This window comes from Peromyscus maniculatus, chromosome 13, assembly GCF_049852395.1.
Source record: "Peromyscus maniculatus bairdii isolate BWxNUB_F1_BW_parent chromosome 13, HU_Pman_BW_mat_3.1, whole genome shotgun sequence".
Lineage (NCBI taxonomy): Eukaryota > Metazoa > Chordata > Mammalia > Rodentia > Cricetidae > Peromyscus > Peromyscus maniculatus.
Genome location: NC_134864.1, coordinates 54313599 through 54329858, shown reverse-complemented (window position 1 = coordinate 54329858; position 16260 = coordinate 54313599). Strand labels below are relative to the sequence as shown.

The 16260-nt window shown below is 40.9% G+C and overlaps 1 protein-coding gene across 1 annotated transcript in view; it reads left to right on the top strand.

Annotated features, from left to right (window-relative positions):
- Positions 1–16260, top strand: part of Bmpr2 (bone morphogenetic protein receptor type 2) — a 118585-nt gene that overhangs the window by 88251 nt on the left and 14074 nt on the right. Inside the window, exons 8-11 of the mRNA XM_006975028.4 lie at positions 1237–1397; positions 2611–2758; positions 8141–8277; positions 15605–15777. Of these exons, the coding sequence (XP_006975090.1) occupies positions 1237–1397; positions 2611–2758; positions 8141–8277; positions 15605–15777 (619 nt within the window). The remainder of the gene's footprint in view (positions 1–1236; positions 1398–2610; positions 2759–8140; positions 8278–15604; positions 15778–16260) is intronic.

Sequence of the window (16260 nt, the reverse complement as noted above, 5' to 3'; positions counted from 1 at the left end):
CTGATGTCGTCATTGTTCAGGTCTTCTTTTTTCTCATTTTTATTTATTTATTTATTTATTTTTCTATTATCAGCTTGATACAATATAAATTTTTATCCTAATAGTGAAATGTTTCATTGAGGCTTGCCCAGTAATTGAGTAAACCCAAAACTTATTCTAAGCCAAAGTCATCCTAGGGTCCCTCCTGCTATGTAGCCTCCCTGGTTCTATGGGTTGCAGTCGATTGTTCTTTGCTTTATATCTAGAATCCACTTATGAGTGAGTACATATGTTCAGGTCTTCTTTAGGCTACCATATTGTTGGGGTCTCATGGTGCAGCTTACCTGTCCTGTATAGAAGATAGTCTCCTACAAGGTGTCCTGGTCCTCTATCCGCCCTTCTTGTAATGTTGAGTCTTAGGTGTAGGAGTTGTGCTGTGCTTTTATCAGTTGCACCCAGGCACCTCATGGTCAGGTCTCCACGTTTTGACCAGTTGTAGCTTTCTGTAATGGTCTCCATCTGCTGCAAAAAGAAGCTTCTTTGATGGTGAGTGATAGCTACACAGAGACTAGCAGGATTTACATAAAACCCTGCCCGAAAAAACCAACCAGCCAACCAACCACAACAATGCAAACAAAACAAAAAAGAAAGAAATGAAGAGAAAAAACAAGTTTCTACTATAGTTAGAGCTGTGCTTACTATTAGATTCAGTTGACTGCTCAGTGCTTGATTAACTCTGTATGTAAGCCGGGCGGTGGTGGCGCACGCCTTTAATCCGAGCACTCGGGAGACAGACCCAAGGTGGATCTCTGTGAGTTCGAGGCCAGCCTGGGCTACAGAGTGAGTTCTAGGACAACCAGGACTGTTACACAGAGAAACCCCTTCTCGAAAAAACCAGGAATAAAAAAACTGTAAGAGGAATTATTAGAAAGTAGTAATATTGGTTAACCCTGTATGTAAGTGGGGTTATTAGAAAGTGGTAACACGTTGAAGTTGTGGGGTTCTGGTTTGGGTTGAGTTCAAGCCTTGCTGTGTAACCCATGTCAGTGTCAAACTTACGATCTTCCTGCACTCATGATCACGTGCTAGGATTCGGGCACGTGCCTTGACAACAAGCTTTCTTTTCCCCACCCCATTTTTTAGGTTACTAATGGGTGGAAAATAGCATCGTCTTTTATTTGTATTTGTGTACCCCCCATTATCCTGCATGTTAATTTCATCTCCAACATTAATAAGTATTTGAAATTATTCAAACAGATCATTATAAACCTGCAATTTCCCATCGAGATTTAAACAGCAGAAATGTGCTGGTGAAAAATGATGGCACATGTGTTATTAGTGACTTTGGTCTGTCCATGAGGCTGACTGGAAATAGACTGGTGCGCCCAGGGGAAGAAGAGAATGCGGCTATAAGTGAGGTGAGTCTGCACGAGTCACACTGCCATAGTACAAAATCCTAACTCACAGCAGTTACCCTGGGTACTGTAGCCACAGACTGTTAGCAGTTAGAAAACTAGGAAATGCCAAATACATGTAAAAGTGACCAGTTCATTTTGAAAATTCCAGCTCATTTGAACAGACATTAGGGAAAAGTATCTAGAAATTAACTTTTTATTTTTTGTTATAAAAGGGAACTTATTAGATTGGCTTTTTTGTTTGTTGCTTTGTTTTTTAATTTGTTTGTTTCTTGAGGCAGATTCTCTTTATATAGCCCAATTTGACCTTGAGTTTACCATTGTCCTCTGAGGGCTGAGATTTCAGGCAAGTGCTGATTCCAGACCCAGCCAGGAATTGATTTTTGGAGCAAGAGTCAGGTTACCAAGTTTGAGATAGGAAAGTCTGCTCTGTGGTTACAGTGTTAACATATCCTTTCTGGCGCTTTTCTCTGCCTTCACATACATAGTTTTATGTGCAGATTTGCAGTTTTTAAAAATATTCAATGATGTAATATTGCTTCGCAATTTTCTCGCCACATTTGATAGTTTTCGTTTTGCCTTATTGACTACACTGTGAAAGTGGTTAATGCATTAGATAGTTAACTACAGAACAGCCTGCAGCCTTATGGGGTTTTGTTTGCTTGCTTGCTTGGTTTTGGTTTTTTTGTTTGTTTGTTTTGTTTTGTTTTTTGAGACAGGGTTTCTCTGTGTAGCCCTGGCTGTCCTGGAACTCACTCTGTAGACCAGGCTGGCCTAGAACTCACAGAGATCCCCCTGCCTCTGCCTCCCAAGTGCTGAGATTAAAGGTGTGCATCACCACAGTCCAGCCAGATTTTTTTAAAGTTGGCATAGGAATGTTTACTTTATTCTTTCATTAATGAGTAGTTTTTACTAGGGCAAATTTAATACAATTTAATTATTAAGAAGAGAGTTTTTGTTTTGTTTTTTGGTTTTTTGATTTTGGTTTTCTCGAGACAGGGTTTCTCTGTGTAGTCTTGATGCCTGTCCTGGATCTCGCTCTGTAGCCCAGGCAAGAAGAGAGATTTTAAAGAACAGATACACAGGGCTCAGTGGCCTGCTTAGGGCTGGGTAGTCTCCTTAACAGGAGTCAATTTTACATAGGATTTTTCATCTGATGTTTGCCCTTCAGGATATGTTGCATTATTTTTTAAAAATACCGCTCTTGACTTACCAGGTTGGCACAATTCGCTATATGGCACCGGAAGTGCTAGAAGGAGCTGTGAACCTGAGGGACTGTGAGTCAGCTCTGAAGCAAGTAGACATGTATGCACTTGGCCTCATCTACTGGGAGGTGTTTATGAGATGTACAGACCTCTTCCCCGGTAAGAACTGCTGTGAAATTTATCAGGGCTCTTTTGTATGTATGTATGTATGTATGTATGTATGTATGTATGTATGCATGTATGTATATGTTTGTTTGTTTGTTTGCTTTTTATAGACAGGCTTTCTCTGCATAGCCCTGGCTGTCCTAGAACTTGCTCTGTAGATCATGCTGGCCTAGAACTCACAGAGATCTGTCTGCCTCTACTTCCCAGGTGCTGGGATTAAAGGAGTGCACCACCACCACCCAGTGCTTTATCAGTTTCTGTGAAGTGATAACAGTTGTATCTTCTTTCTCACTTACAGTCAGCAACTCATTTGGATGTAATAATCTTTTTTTTTCCTTTAAACCTTCAGTTCATTGCCATCTGAATATGGAGTATTCAGAATAGAAACATCATTCACAGAATGAAATAAATTAGATTTTTTTTTTTTTTTTTTTTTATAGTTAAAAATGACCCCAGGTTTTCATCTAAGTAGTTTTATTCCATTCGTAGGTCTTCCACCCTCACTTCAACTCCAGGGAGATCCAGCACCTTCTTCTGGCTTCCCCAGACACCCACATACGTGTGGCATACAGACACACAAACACACATAAAATTAGTTATAATTCTAATATATGATTAAATGAACCAAGGATTATTTAACTTAGTAAGAAAGCCAGCCACTTTCTTTTTTTTACATAGCATTTACATTTTATTAGGTATTGTAAGGAATGCAGAGATGATTTAAAGTATGTGGGGTCATTTGCATAGGTTATATGCAAATACTGTATCATTTTATAAAAGGAATTTTAAAGAGGGACATGGTACATATGCCTATAATGCCAGCACCTGAAAGGCTGAGGCAGGGGGATCACTGCAAGTTGAGGGAGGCCAGCCTAGTTTGATTCAGGGTTTTGTTATTGGTGTTTGCATGGATTGGAAAGTCAGCCACTTTATACTTAGAAGTATATTTTCTGGGACCTTTAGAGAAGGTTCAGGAGCTAAGAGTGGGTTCTTCCAGAGGTCCCAAATTCAAGCCCCAGGATTCCTCTCAGGCGGCTCACAACTGCCTGTAACTCCAGCTCCAGGAGGTCCAACTCCACTGGTCCTTCTGGGCACCTGTACCCACATGCACATATCTGCACACAGATGCACACATCCATATAATTAAAGAAAATAAATGTTTTTAAAGTATATATTTAATGAATTAGAAGAACAGAGAGTTAATCAAGACATTTTTCTGGAAACAGCAGTAATTGCACACCTTTTTGGTTTGTTTGTTTTTTTTAACATTGTAATATAGCTTTAGTTTTAGAAGGATGTCTAATTTACTCCTTTATTATATTAGCATAATATAGTCAGCAGCCTCTTCTTATTTATTTTTTTAGTTTTGTCTGTTGTTTGTTTAGTACAGGGCTCACTGTATAGCACTGACTTACTGGTGCTCTCTGTGTAACCCAGGCTGGTTTCTAACTTGCAGAACTCCCCATGCCTCTTCCTCCTGAGTGCAGGGGGTTTGGGTTTGGTTTTTTGGTTTTTCAAGACAGGGTTTCTCTGTGTAGCTTTGGTGCCTGTCCTGGATCTCGCTCTGTAGACCAGGCTGGCCTCGAACTCACAGAGATCTGCCTGCCTCTGCCTCCCAAGTGCTGGGATTAAAGGTGTGTGCCACTGCCACCTGGCCTGAGTGCAGGTTTTACAGTCATGCGCACCACTTCAGGAGAAACGTGTGTGTGTGTGTGTGTGTGTGTGTGTGTGTGTGTGTGTGTGTGTGTGTGTAATATAAATATAAAATAGATTATTACCACTGGCAGGAGTAAATTGGCACAGACACTGTAGAATTCAATATGGAGGTTTCTTTGAAATGTAAAAATGGGACTACCATATGGGCTGGCAAGATGGTTTAGATGCTGAAGGCTCTTGCTGCACAGACCCAATGACCTGAGTTCGATCCCCAGAGCCCATGTAGCGATGGAAGTGGTAACTCTATAAACTTGTCTGTCATGGGCACACACACATGCACACAAAATAAATAAAACTTAGTAACAACAACAAAAACAACTCTGCTATATGACCAAGCAATTGAGGTGGGTTTTTCTGTCCTGCTCTCAAATAACCACATGGAGACTTATTAATTAATTATGAAAGCTTGGTCAATAGCTTAGGCTTGTTTCTAACTAGCTCTCGTAACTTAAATTAACCGGTATCTTTTAATCTATGTTCTTTTTTGTGACTTGGTTACCTTTACTTTGTAATGCCCATGCTGCCTACTCTCCTCCCTTCTTCTTCCCAGCATCCTCTGTGCCTGGAAGTCCTGCCTAGTTATTGGCCATTCAGCTTTTTATTAAACCAGTCAGAGTGACACATCTTTACAGTGTACAAAAAGATGATTCCACAACACAGCAATACCACTTTTGGTGTATTTTTAAATCCCATGATTGAGATATTTACCCATTTCTGTATTTGCTGCAGTAATCATAATAGCTAAGAACTGGAACCAGACAACGGATAAAAGAAAATGTGTGTGTGTGTGTGTGTGTGAAGTGGAATTTTATTCATCCATGAAGAAAAATGAAATCATGATACTACTAAAAAAATTCATGAATCTGGAGAAGATTGTGCCATACAAAATAAGCCACCTCAAACATATACCACATGCTTTCTCTCATATGCTTATTCTAAATACTAATTTTTATTCATGGGGGCAGGTGTGGACTTAGATTCTGAAACTAGAAAAGGGTTTATGAGAGGAGAGGAAGAGATCTCAAGGGAGGGAAGGGGAGAAAAGGAGAGAGTAATTATAGTACATGTGACATGTGAATAGAGGAGACCAAGGGGTAGGGATAGGGAGAGGAAATGATGGAGGAGGGAAGAGGGGGGGAAATATGAAGAGCAAAGTATGTATGGAAATGCCAAATGAAACCCATCCCTGTCAAGGATGGTGGCGCACACCTTTAATCCCAGCACTTGGGAGGCAGAGGCAGGTGTATAGCTGAGTTCGAGGCCAGCCTGGTCTACAGAGAGAGTTCCAGGACAGCCTGGTCTACATAGTGGGACCCTGTTTTGGAAAAAACAAAAGAGGAGGAGGAAGCAGCAGCAGCACATAACTTTGTATATTAACTTTAAAAACTAGTAAATAAAATAGAAAGGTTTATAAAAGGTTAACACTCAGGTAAATATTTTTGTTTCGTGATTAGAGTCTCAGCATTATGAAGAGTTCTAGAGATGGATAATGGTGATAGTTGTACAACGGGAACTGTATTTTATGCCACAGAACTGTACACTCAAAAATTATCAAAATAATAGATTTTTGTATTCTGTGTTGTTTTGCAACAATAAAAAATAAGAATAAGGAAATTACATTGAGATGCTTACAGTAATTTTACTATTGCTATACAAATACCTGAGAAAAACAAAAGAAGAAATTTTGACAAGTTTTAGAGATCTCAGTCCGTAGTTGCCTTGTGTGTTTGGGCAGATCATAGTATCAGGAGCATGTGGCAAAGGAGCTTCTTCGTGGGAGATGGGAAACAGGAATAGTCCAGGCAATACATACGACCCCGGGGGTACCCTCCCACAACCACTTCCTTCTACTGATCCCACCCCTCATATTTTACCACCTTCCAATAATGTCACATATGAGTCAGCTCTCATGATCTAAGTATGTCTGGATATACCCTCACAGACACCCCAGAATGTTTGACTCTCCTAGGCTTTTCTTTATCCAATCAAGTTGATGATCAAGATTAATTAAATATTATAACACCTATAATCTTGCCATAGAAGTAGATAAGAAGAGCACATTAAGAATAAAGTCAGGGACAGGAGAGGTGGGTCATTGGTCAGGAGCACTGACTAGTCTTCCAGAGAACCCTGGTTCTAGTCCCAGAACCCACATGGTGACTCACAACCACGGGTGACTCTGGGTCCAGGGATCTAATGCCCTCTGCTGGCCCCTGCTGGCACCAGGTCCACTTAGTTCACAGCATCCATGGAGGCAAACACCCATCCACACAGCATACAAATTAAAAAAAAGAGTGAAGTCAGGCCAGGCGGTGGTGGTGCACGCCCTTAATTACAGCACTGGGGAGGCAGACGCAGGCGGAGCTCTGAGTTCGAGGCCAGCCTGGTCTACAGAGAGAGTTCCAGGACAGCCAGGGCTACACAGAGAAACCCTGTCTGGAAAAACAAATAAGCAAAAAAAAAAAAAGTAAATTCAGCAGGCAGTGGCAGCACACACATTTAATTCCAGCACTTGGAAGGCAGAGGCAGGTGGATCTCTGTGAGTTCAAAGCCAGCCTGGTCTACAATTTCAAGGACAGCCAAGGCTACAAAGAGAAACTCTCCAAAAAAAAAAAATATAATAAAATAAAAAATAAATAAATAATAAATAAATAAATAAACAAACATACTGAGCCATACGGAAGATCCCATAAGACTAACACATAAAAATCCAATGGCCTACAGCAGTGATTCTTAACCTTCCTAATGCTGAGACCCTTTAATACAGTTCCTCACGCTGTGGTGACCACCAACCATAAAATCACTTACCTACTTACTTACTTACTTATTTAGGTTTTTTGAGACAGAGTTTCTCTGTGTAACAGTCCTGGCTGTCCTGGAACTCTCTCTGTAGACCAGGCTAGCCTCGAACTCACAGAGATCCGCCTGCCTCTGCCTCCCAAATGCTGGTATTAAAGGTGTGTGCCACCACGCCTGACCCTGTAAAATTATTTTTGTTGCTACTTCATAACTATAATTTTGCTATTGTTAGGAATCATAATATAAATATTTTTTGAAATAGAGGTTTGCCAAAGGGGTCACGACCCTCATGTTGAGAACCGCTGGCCCGGAGGAATCTTGGCCAAGGACAGGAGAACTGCAGTCTTCCTGGCTCCTCACCACTACTCTAATGTATTAAAATAACGAGGTAGATTAGGAGGGATGGGGTTAGCGCATTTCCGTTCTAATCTTGGCTTCATCTCTTCCTTGGAAAAGTCACTTAACTCTTGTGTGTTTCAATCTTCCTGTCAGCAGAACAGTGACGTCTGCCTTCCTTATCTCACTGGCACAATAAAAGAGTTATAATGACCCAGATGAAAAAAACCTCCATAAAACATGGCAAGATTTTGTTTCTACTTGAATAGTCAAAACAGTCCATACATTCTTACCCTCTATCCGTACTTTTAAAATTTGCAAAAATTAATTGTATATTTTTAAAACTTATGCAACAGAGCCCAAGTTCTTAGAATACTGCACTGAATTTAAAAACAATAAAGACATTTACATGTATGCTTGAAAGGGTTTAATACATATGATTTCTGTGCTTGTACTAGAAATACCTCTGCTAGTCTGTCCTCTATGATAATTAGAAATTCTGTCATCCTTTCTGTAAATACACAGGTGAATCTGTCCCAGAACACCAGATGGCTTTTCAGACGGAAGTTGGCAACCACCCCACTTTTGAGGATATGCAGGTTCTTGTGTCGAGAGAAAAGCAGAGACCCAAGTTCCCAGAAGCCTGGAAAGAAAACAGCCTGGTAAGAAAATGAGGACTTCTTACTAGAACTAGATAAGTCTCAATGTTCTTGAAGCAAGAATAGAAGCCGCCTAGCTGTGGTGATTCATGCCTGTACCCTACCCCTGGGTGAGGCAAAAGAATCACACGTTCAAGGCCAGCCTGGGCTTCAGTAAAACATTGCCAAAGACAGATTGGGGGTGGTGGTACAGAGGTAGCTATATAACCAACTTGATCTAAAAAGTTAAATAAAGTAAAAACATCAGAATTGTGTTTATATAAGTGTTTCCTATACAACAAAATACCGAGCTTGTACTCACAAGAACCACACATACTTTGTTCTTTGCTCTAGGCTCTTGCCATTTGGGAAAGCTTGTTTTTAAAGCACCATCCAGTGGGTTCCCTGGCTCCTTGTCATCTTTCTTTTTCATTCTTTCTAGGTTCTACCTAGAAGAAACATTTCTTTTAATCTTTGTCTTTCTCTTATAATTTTCTTCTTTTGATGATGTTCCATTTAAGAAATGTGTATTACTGTGTGTGTTAGGTGTTAGACATTACAAATCGTTGCATGTTTAAAACCTTTCCATCTTAGTATCACACATGAGTGGTACATTGCCAGAGTAATAGTCTCAAGGTTGAAGCTGTTCTCCGGCCTCCAGTCTCGCTCATTGTTGGGGCAGGTGAGTGTATGCTGTGGTGCACATTTGAAGGTCATAGGACAACCTGGCAGTCTGTTTTCACCTCCTGCCTTGTTGAGATAGGGTCCTCTTTCTTTCTGCCACACTGCTTACGCCGGAGTACCTGCCCATGCGCTTCTAGGCAGTCCTGTCTCCCAGTACAAGTGCTGGCTGGGGTCATGTGTTAATCACACCGAGTGCTTTTAAATGGGTTCCAAGGATTGAACCCAGAACTCAGGTCGTCAGGCTGGCAGGAATAGTGCTTTTACGCACCAACCCATCTCACTCAGACCTCCATTGCTTTTTGTTTTGTTTTATCATTTTCTTTTCTTTGTTCTTTTGAGACAGGATCTCATTAAGCCCAGACTGCCCTACACTTCATACATAGCTGAGAACAACTTTGAATGCCTCATCCTCCTGCCTCCACCTCTCGCATGTTGGCTGTCTTACTGTTCTGTTGGTATGCAGAGACGCCGTGATCAAGGCAAATTATAAAACATTATTTGTTGGCTTGCTTAAGTTCCAGAGGGTGAGTCCATGATCATCATGGCAGGAAGCATGGTGGCAGACAGACAGGCATGGCACCGGAGCAGTAGCTGAAAACTTACATCAGAACCATAGGCAGCAGGCAGAGAGTGAGACAGAGCCTGCTGTGGGCTTTTGAAACCTCAAAGCCCACCCCTAATGAGACGCTTCCTCCATCAAGGCCACACCTCCTAATCCTTCCCAAACAGTTCCACTAACGGAGGACTAAGCATTCAAACATATGAGCCCATGGAGGCTATTCTCATTCAAGCCACCACATTGGGATTACAGGCATATACCACCACACCCGGTTTTGTGCTTTGTTTTTTGAAAGACTTATTTATTACGTATAGTGTTCTGCCTGCATGTACGCCTGCACACCAGAAGAGGGCACCAGATCTCACTGCAGATGGTTGTGAGCCACCATGTGGTTGCTGGGAATTGAACTCAGGACCTCTGGAAGAGCAGCCAGTGCTCTTAACCTCTGAGCCAACTCTCCAGCCCTGTGCTTTGTTTTTGTTTTTGTTTTTCTGTAAGCTGTTAAGACTTACTTTGCCATTGCAATTTTGAAATTTCACTTGGGCATATGTTAGCATGGATCTTTTCATACATTTTTTTTTCCTGGATATTGGATAGATTTTTAAGTTTGAAAATCCAAATACTGTCCTCAGTCGGGACTTCTCCAGTGTTTATTTTAAAATTACTTCTTTCCTTACATTTCTTTGTCCTTGAATTCTCACTAAACGAATTTTGAACCACCTGATGGTCCAAGTCTGATATTCTTCCTTGTAGTTCCCATCTGTCTTTTGTTTGGGAAGCAGGGCTGCACGAGTCCATACTGACCGCATAGCTGAGGGTAACTTTGAACTCCCGTCGTCACCTCTGAAGTGTGTGTGCACAGCCAAGCTTACGTGGTGCTGTGACCTGACTCGAGGTCTCGTGTCCGCTAGCACCACCAGCCGAGCCGTATCCAGCTTCTGTCCGGCTTCCGTCGCTGTCCTCGATGCTCAGCATTTGCTCCCCCACCTTTTGAGCTAGCCGTTAAGTTCTCACAACACTGTCACATCAATCATTTGTTCATTATATATTTAATTTCCTGGGATGGCAGGATGGCTCCTCAGGTCAAGGTCTTGCCAAGACCTGATGATGGCTTCCGATCCCTGGAACCCACAGAGTGGAAGGAGAGAACTAATTTCTGAAAGTTGTCCTCCGACCACCATGTGCACACCATGACATTTGCCATTCTCCCCAATAAATAAATTAAATTTTTATTATTTCTAGAAGGTTGTATTGCTTTACATTTCCTCAGTGGTCTCTTCTTAAGGTAGTAATGATGATTACTTCTGAAGGTATTTAGTACATCTTTATACTTAGTTCATATTAATTTTCTTAACTATAATTAAAGAACAAACGAAGAAATTTTGTAATTTAAATAATTTTACTATGTATTTTCCCATCCCAGTTACAGATCGCCTCAGTAGAATAGAATATTTTCATTGTGTCCTATCAGAGAAGAACTAGAGAGACCCTGTGTATTTCCATTCAACTGGTTTGAACTTTATCTTATTGGTCATCTTTGTTGACAGATCACCTCAAGCTGGCCTATGTTTCAAATGATACTGGAATCTTCAAGCATCTGGCTGTTGACGAGCTTGTTAAGTTCATAGTCACAATTGCCTCCAAATTGCAGTTTTTGCTCTGCAAGCTTGGGCAGTTCCTTAAGAGGCCCTGGTAGTGGGTTAGAGGATGAATTATATTCTGCCAGGATTTCCCAGAGCTGCCAACTTCATGAAAAATGTCTATGAAATCTGAAAATTTGGTATAATAAATTACAACTTCATCTTTTCATCTTCCTTAAATTGTTTCATTTCACTACAACAATTTTGAAGTATTTGTTGGCAACCCTACCATTGTGAGATATATAACATACACAAATTTACCTGAAAACTTTTTACTTCTAATTTAGATGAAGTTGCTAAGTAAGGGATTTTTAATACTTGGTTTACTTCCAACAAGTCCATTTAAACTTGATATGGTACAGAAAAAAAAAAACAAACAAACAAAAAACACAACCTGGTTTCTCTTCAATAGCAATACAGTACAAGAGTTAGGGAGGAAGTATATAGTTTATTAAAATGACTAAAGGTTTACTAATTCTTTAAAAAAGGAAGAACTTTTTTTAAAAAAAAAATGCAGTTTAGGTGGGCATAGTGGAGCACGCTTTTAATCCCAGCACTCATTGGGGAGAGGCAGGCGGATCTCTGTGAGTTGGAGGCCAGCCTGGGCTACAGAGTGAGTTCCAGGACAGCCAGAGCTACATAGTGAGACCCCGCCTTGAAATAAAACCAAACCAAAACAAAACAAAAAAAGCTTATTGACTCTTATAGTTATCTACTAATTACTTTTTAAATTTCAGTGTGAGAACCCCATTTAACTTTCTTACAGGGCAAGTCTACAACAGTGACTTCCTCAGATTTGATATATCTGGGACTATCTTCATTTCTTCATTATTGAAGAATAACTTCAATAATTCAATATTTGATACGTAATTCTTCTTAACAGTTGTTTTCTCTTTCAATGCTTTAAATATGCCATACCTGTGCTTTCTGGTTTCCATTGAATGCTGGCTTTTGATCTTGTCGGGGAATCTGTTTTAGTTTCTTATTGTCAGGATCTCTGTGCAGTTTTGGATGGCACTTCGATTTTAACTTGTCTTACCATGGAGCTATGGGGTGTATCCTGCTTGGAGTTCATCAGGTTTCTTGGGTCTATGGATTCACTTACTAAATTTGAGGAGTTTCAGATTGTGTGTTCAAGTATTCCTCCTGCCCTTTTCTCCTCCCCTTCAGGAATTCCTGTTTTGTGTATCTAATATGTTTGCTCCTGTGCTGGGAATTACTTCTCAGAAGTCTTCTGGTTTCTATTCCTTTTCTCTCATTCTTCTGACTCCTGTCCTCAGACTGAACAGCTTTGTTTTTCCATCTCAAATTCACAGGTCCTTTGTTCTGTCTGCTTATTATCTGCTGTTGAGTCTTTCATATAAATACTTAAATATCAAAATATTGTGCTTTAAAGTATCATTTTAAGTATTTTAAAAAATAATGTCTATCTTTTATTGATTTCCTGTTTGTTAAAACATTACTTTAATCTTAGGGCGGGGGTGCTGACGAGAAGGGTCAGTAGTTAACAGTACTTGTGCTGTTACAGAGGATCTGGGTTCAGTTCCCAGCACTACATAGCAGATCAGAACTGTTCAGAGCATCGATTCCCGGAGGTCTAGTGCCTTCTGGGTTCTGCAAGCCCCAGACACACACAGTACACACATCCATGCAGGCAAAACACCATATACACAACATAAATAAATACAGTATTTTTTAATGATTTATTTATTTATTTTATATCATTGGTGTTTTGTCTGCATGTGTGTTGGTGTGAGGGTGTCAGATCCCCTGGAACTGGAGTTACAGGCAGTTGTGAGCTGCCATGTGGGTGCTGGGATTTGAACCCGGGTCCTCTGGAAGAATAGTCAGAGCTTTCAACCACTGCGCCATCTCATCTCTCTAGCCCCAATAAATAAATTCTTTAAGAATTGTTTTCGTAGGCCAGGTGTGGTGACACACACCTTTAGTTCAAAGACAGCCTAGACTACAGAGAGAAACCCTGTCTTGGGGAAAAAAAAGATTTTGTGCATTTAGTTCTTCACCCATTGTTTTCTTAGTTCTTTGAGCATGTTTAAGGTAGCTCACTTGAAATTTTTTGATACCTCTAATGTCTGTACTTCCTTGATTTCTTTTAAGGTTTTAGCTTCCTGTAAGTATAAATAGACAATACAGTCTTGGTTTCTTTGCATTCTTTTTATTTGTTTGTTTGTTTTTAGGCAGGATCGCATGTATCCCAGTTTGGTCTCGAAGAACTTATTCTAGGATCAAGCATATCTTGAACTCCTGATCCTCCTGCCTCTACCTCCCAAGTGCTAAAATTTCAAATATAGCACTGTACTTGGCTTCCTTTGTAATTTCTTTTTGTTTGAAACATTTGGGGCTGTAGATTAGCTTACTAAGTCCATAAAACCCAAATAAAGAAATAAATATTATAATAACTAATAAAATAAGCAGCCGGGCACAGTGACACACATCTTTAACCCAGCACTTGAGAAGCAGAGTCAGAGGCAGGGGGATCTCTGAGTTTGAGGCCAATCTGGACTACAGAAAGAATTCCAGGACTGCCAGGGCTACACAGAGAAAACCCTGTCTCAAAAAGCCAAAACTAAATAAATAGATAAATAAAATAAAGTTAGGTATTTTGAATGTTGCAGGGCAAAAAAAAAAAATCTTAAGTATAATATTACATATACACACACCATGTAACACAATACAATATAATAAATGGGTGTTTTATACACATTTTATACACCTGGTTCAATTCCCAGCACCTACATGGCAGCTCACAACTGCCTGTAACTCCAGGTCCAGGGAATTTGGCACCCTCACACAGAGATACCTGTAGACAAAACACCAATGCACACAAAATAAAGAGATAAATCTTTTTAAAAGTCACCAAGATTAGCCAGGCGGTGGTGGCGCACGCCTTTTTAATCCCAGGAGGCAGAGCCAGGTGGATCTCTGTGAGTTCAAGGCCAACTTGGTCTACAAAGTGAGTTCCAGCCCGGGGTTGGGGATTTAGCTCAGTGGTAGAGCGCTTGCCCAGCAAGCACAAGGCCCTGGGTTCGGTCCTCAGCTCTGCAAAAAAAAGAAAAACCCAAAGTTACACAGGGTTTTCAAGAAACCCTATCTCAGAAAAAAAAAAAAAAAAGATTGTGCTAACAAGAATTTTAGCCTAAAATAGGCTTCTCAGATAAAATACTCATTGTAAATATTGCATGGTAAATACATACATACAAACACACACACACACACACACACACACACACACACACACTGAAATGTTCTTATTCACTTGAAGTTCAAATTGAACTTGGTATTCTGTATTTCCATCGCCCATTTTTGCCACCCTTAACCTATATATGTTTTTGAGGTAGAGTAAGTAAATATCAGAGCAAACAAAACCCCTTTTTTTTTTCATGTGTGTTGGGGAGGGGAGCACACTGTGCCTGGGTGTGAATGTGTTTGCATGGGTGTGGGTGTATGCAGAAGCCCGAGGTTGACATTGAGTGTCGTCTTCTGTCACTCTTTACCCTAATTTGGGGCAGGCTGTGTCGTTTAACATGGCATTGGTGCTTTGGCTAGTCCGGCTGGCCCCCTGCTCCAGGGAGCCCCGTTTTTTCCTCCAATATGCTGGGATTGCAGGTGGGCTGGCTTGCCCGCTCAGCCTTTGTTTGCAACCTGAGGGTGCTTTGCCCTGTGACCCATCTGTCCAACCCAGACGCAAAGCTTGAAGCTTAAAAAGTCCTGGTGTGTGTGTGTGTGTGTGTGTGTGTGTGTGTGTGTGTGTGTGTGTGTAAAAGATAGATATGACAAAATTTTTAGTACGTTTTGAATTTCATTAATTTTGTGTGGATGGTGTGCATGTGGGTGCACAAGCTCCGTGGTGCCTGTGGAGGAATAGAGGACGACTCGGCGCTCCCCTTCCGCCTTTACTCAGGCTCTGGTGACCAAGCTGAGATCAGCAAGCGTGTGCAGCAAGTGACTTCACTCTCGGAGCTGGCTCGCAATGGCCCTGAAAACTGACTTTTGGAGTGCGCTGTGAATCCGCACTCGTGGACCCCGGGCCTTGAAGAAACGTGCTCCGCTCTCGTAGTTGCTTAGTCCTTTGAGTAATTCTTCAAGGAGCTAAATTGAGGCTTCCTTGTTTACTTATTCCTGAGCTTTGAGGGCCCTTGTTTTCACTTTTTTAGAAGAATATTTTAGTATATTTTTTAAAATATTAGTTTGGAGCCTGTCATGGTGGCTGCCTTTAATCCAGCAGGTGGATCTCTGAGTTCGAGGCCAACCTGGATTATATAGGGAGTTCCAGGACAGCCAGGGATACACAGAGAAACCCTGTCTTTAAAAAAAAACAAACAAGAAAACCATATATATATACACACATACATACATACATACATCCTGATTTTCTTTGACCTTTTAAATTAAAATCCTAGATACAGTTAAGAACAGCATGCTGTCTGATGTCTCTTTTGTGTTTTAGGCGGTGAGATCACTCAAGGAAACGATTGAAGACTGTTGGGACCAGGATGCAGAGGCTCGGCTCACTGCGCAGTGTGCTGAGGAGAGAATGGCTGAACTTATGATGATATGGGAGAGAAACAAGTCTGTGAGCCCAACGGTCAACCCGATGTCCACCGCCATGCAGAATGAGCGGTAAGACCTGGGGGTTACAGCCATCACATGTTGTTGGTAACCGAGACCAAGGAAAGGACGGGAAAAAACACTCATAAATAAGCCTAATAGTGTGATAGCTCATATAGGACAAGGGTATCATTTTTCTGTCAGTAGTCCAAGTCTTTTAAAAATACTTATTTTTGTTATTTTTCGTTATGTGTGTATGGAGTGAGAGCAGTGATGTGCACATGAGTTAAGGTGTCTGGGGGCACGAGATCCCTCTGGAGCTAGGATTTTAGGTGGTTGTGAGCTGTAGTGCTGTGAACTGATTCGGGTCCTCTACAAGAAGAAGGCGCACTCTTAGCACTAAGCCTTCTCTCTAGCCCCTCTGTTTCCATTCTTGTACTGAAAATATTTATTTGGTATGAATACAAGACAGAATCTAATTTTATATCTAAAGATACAGTTTTAAATGACTATTAGCTGGTCATGGTGGCACTCGCCTTTAGCACTCAGATCTCT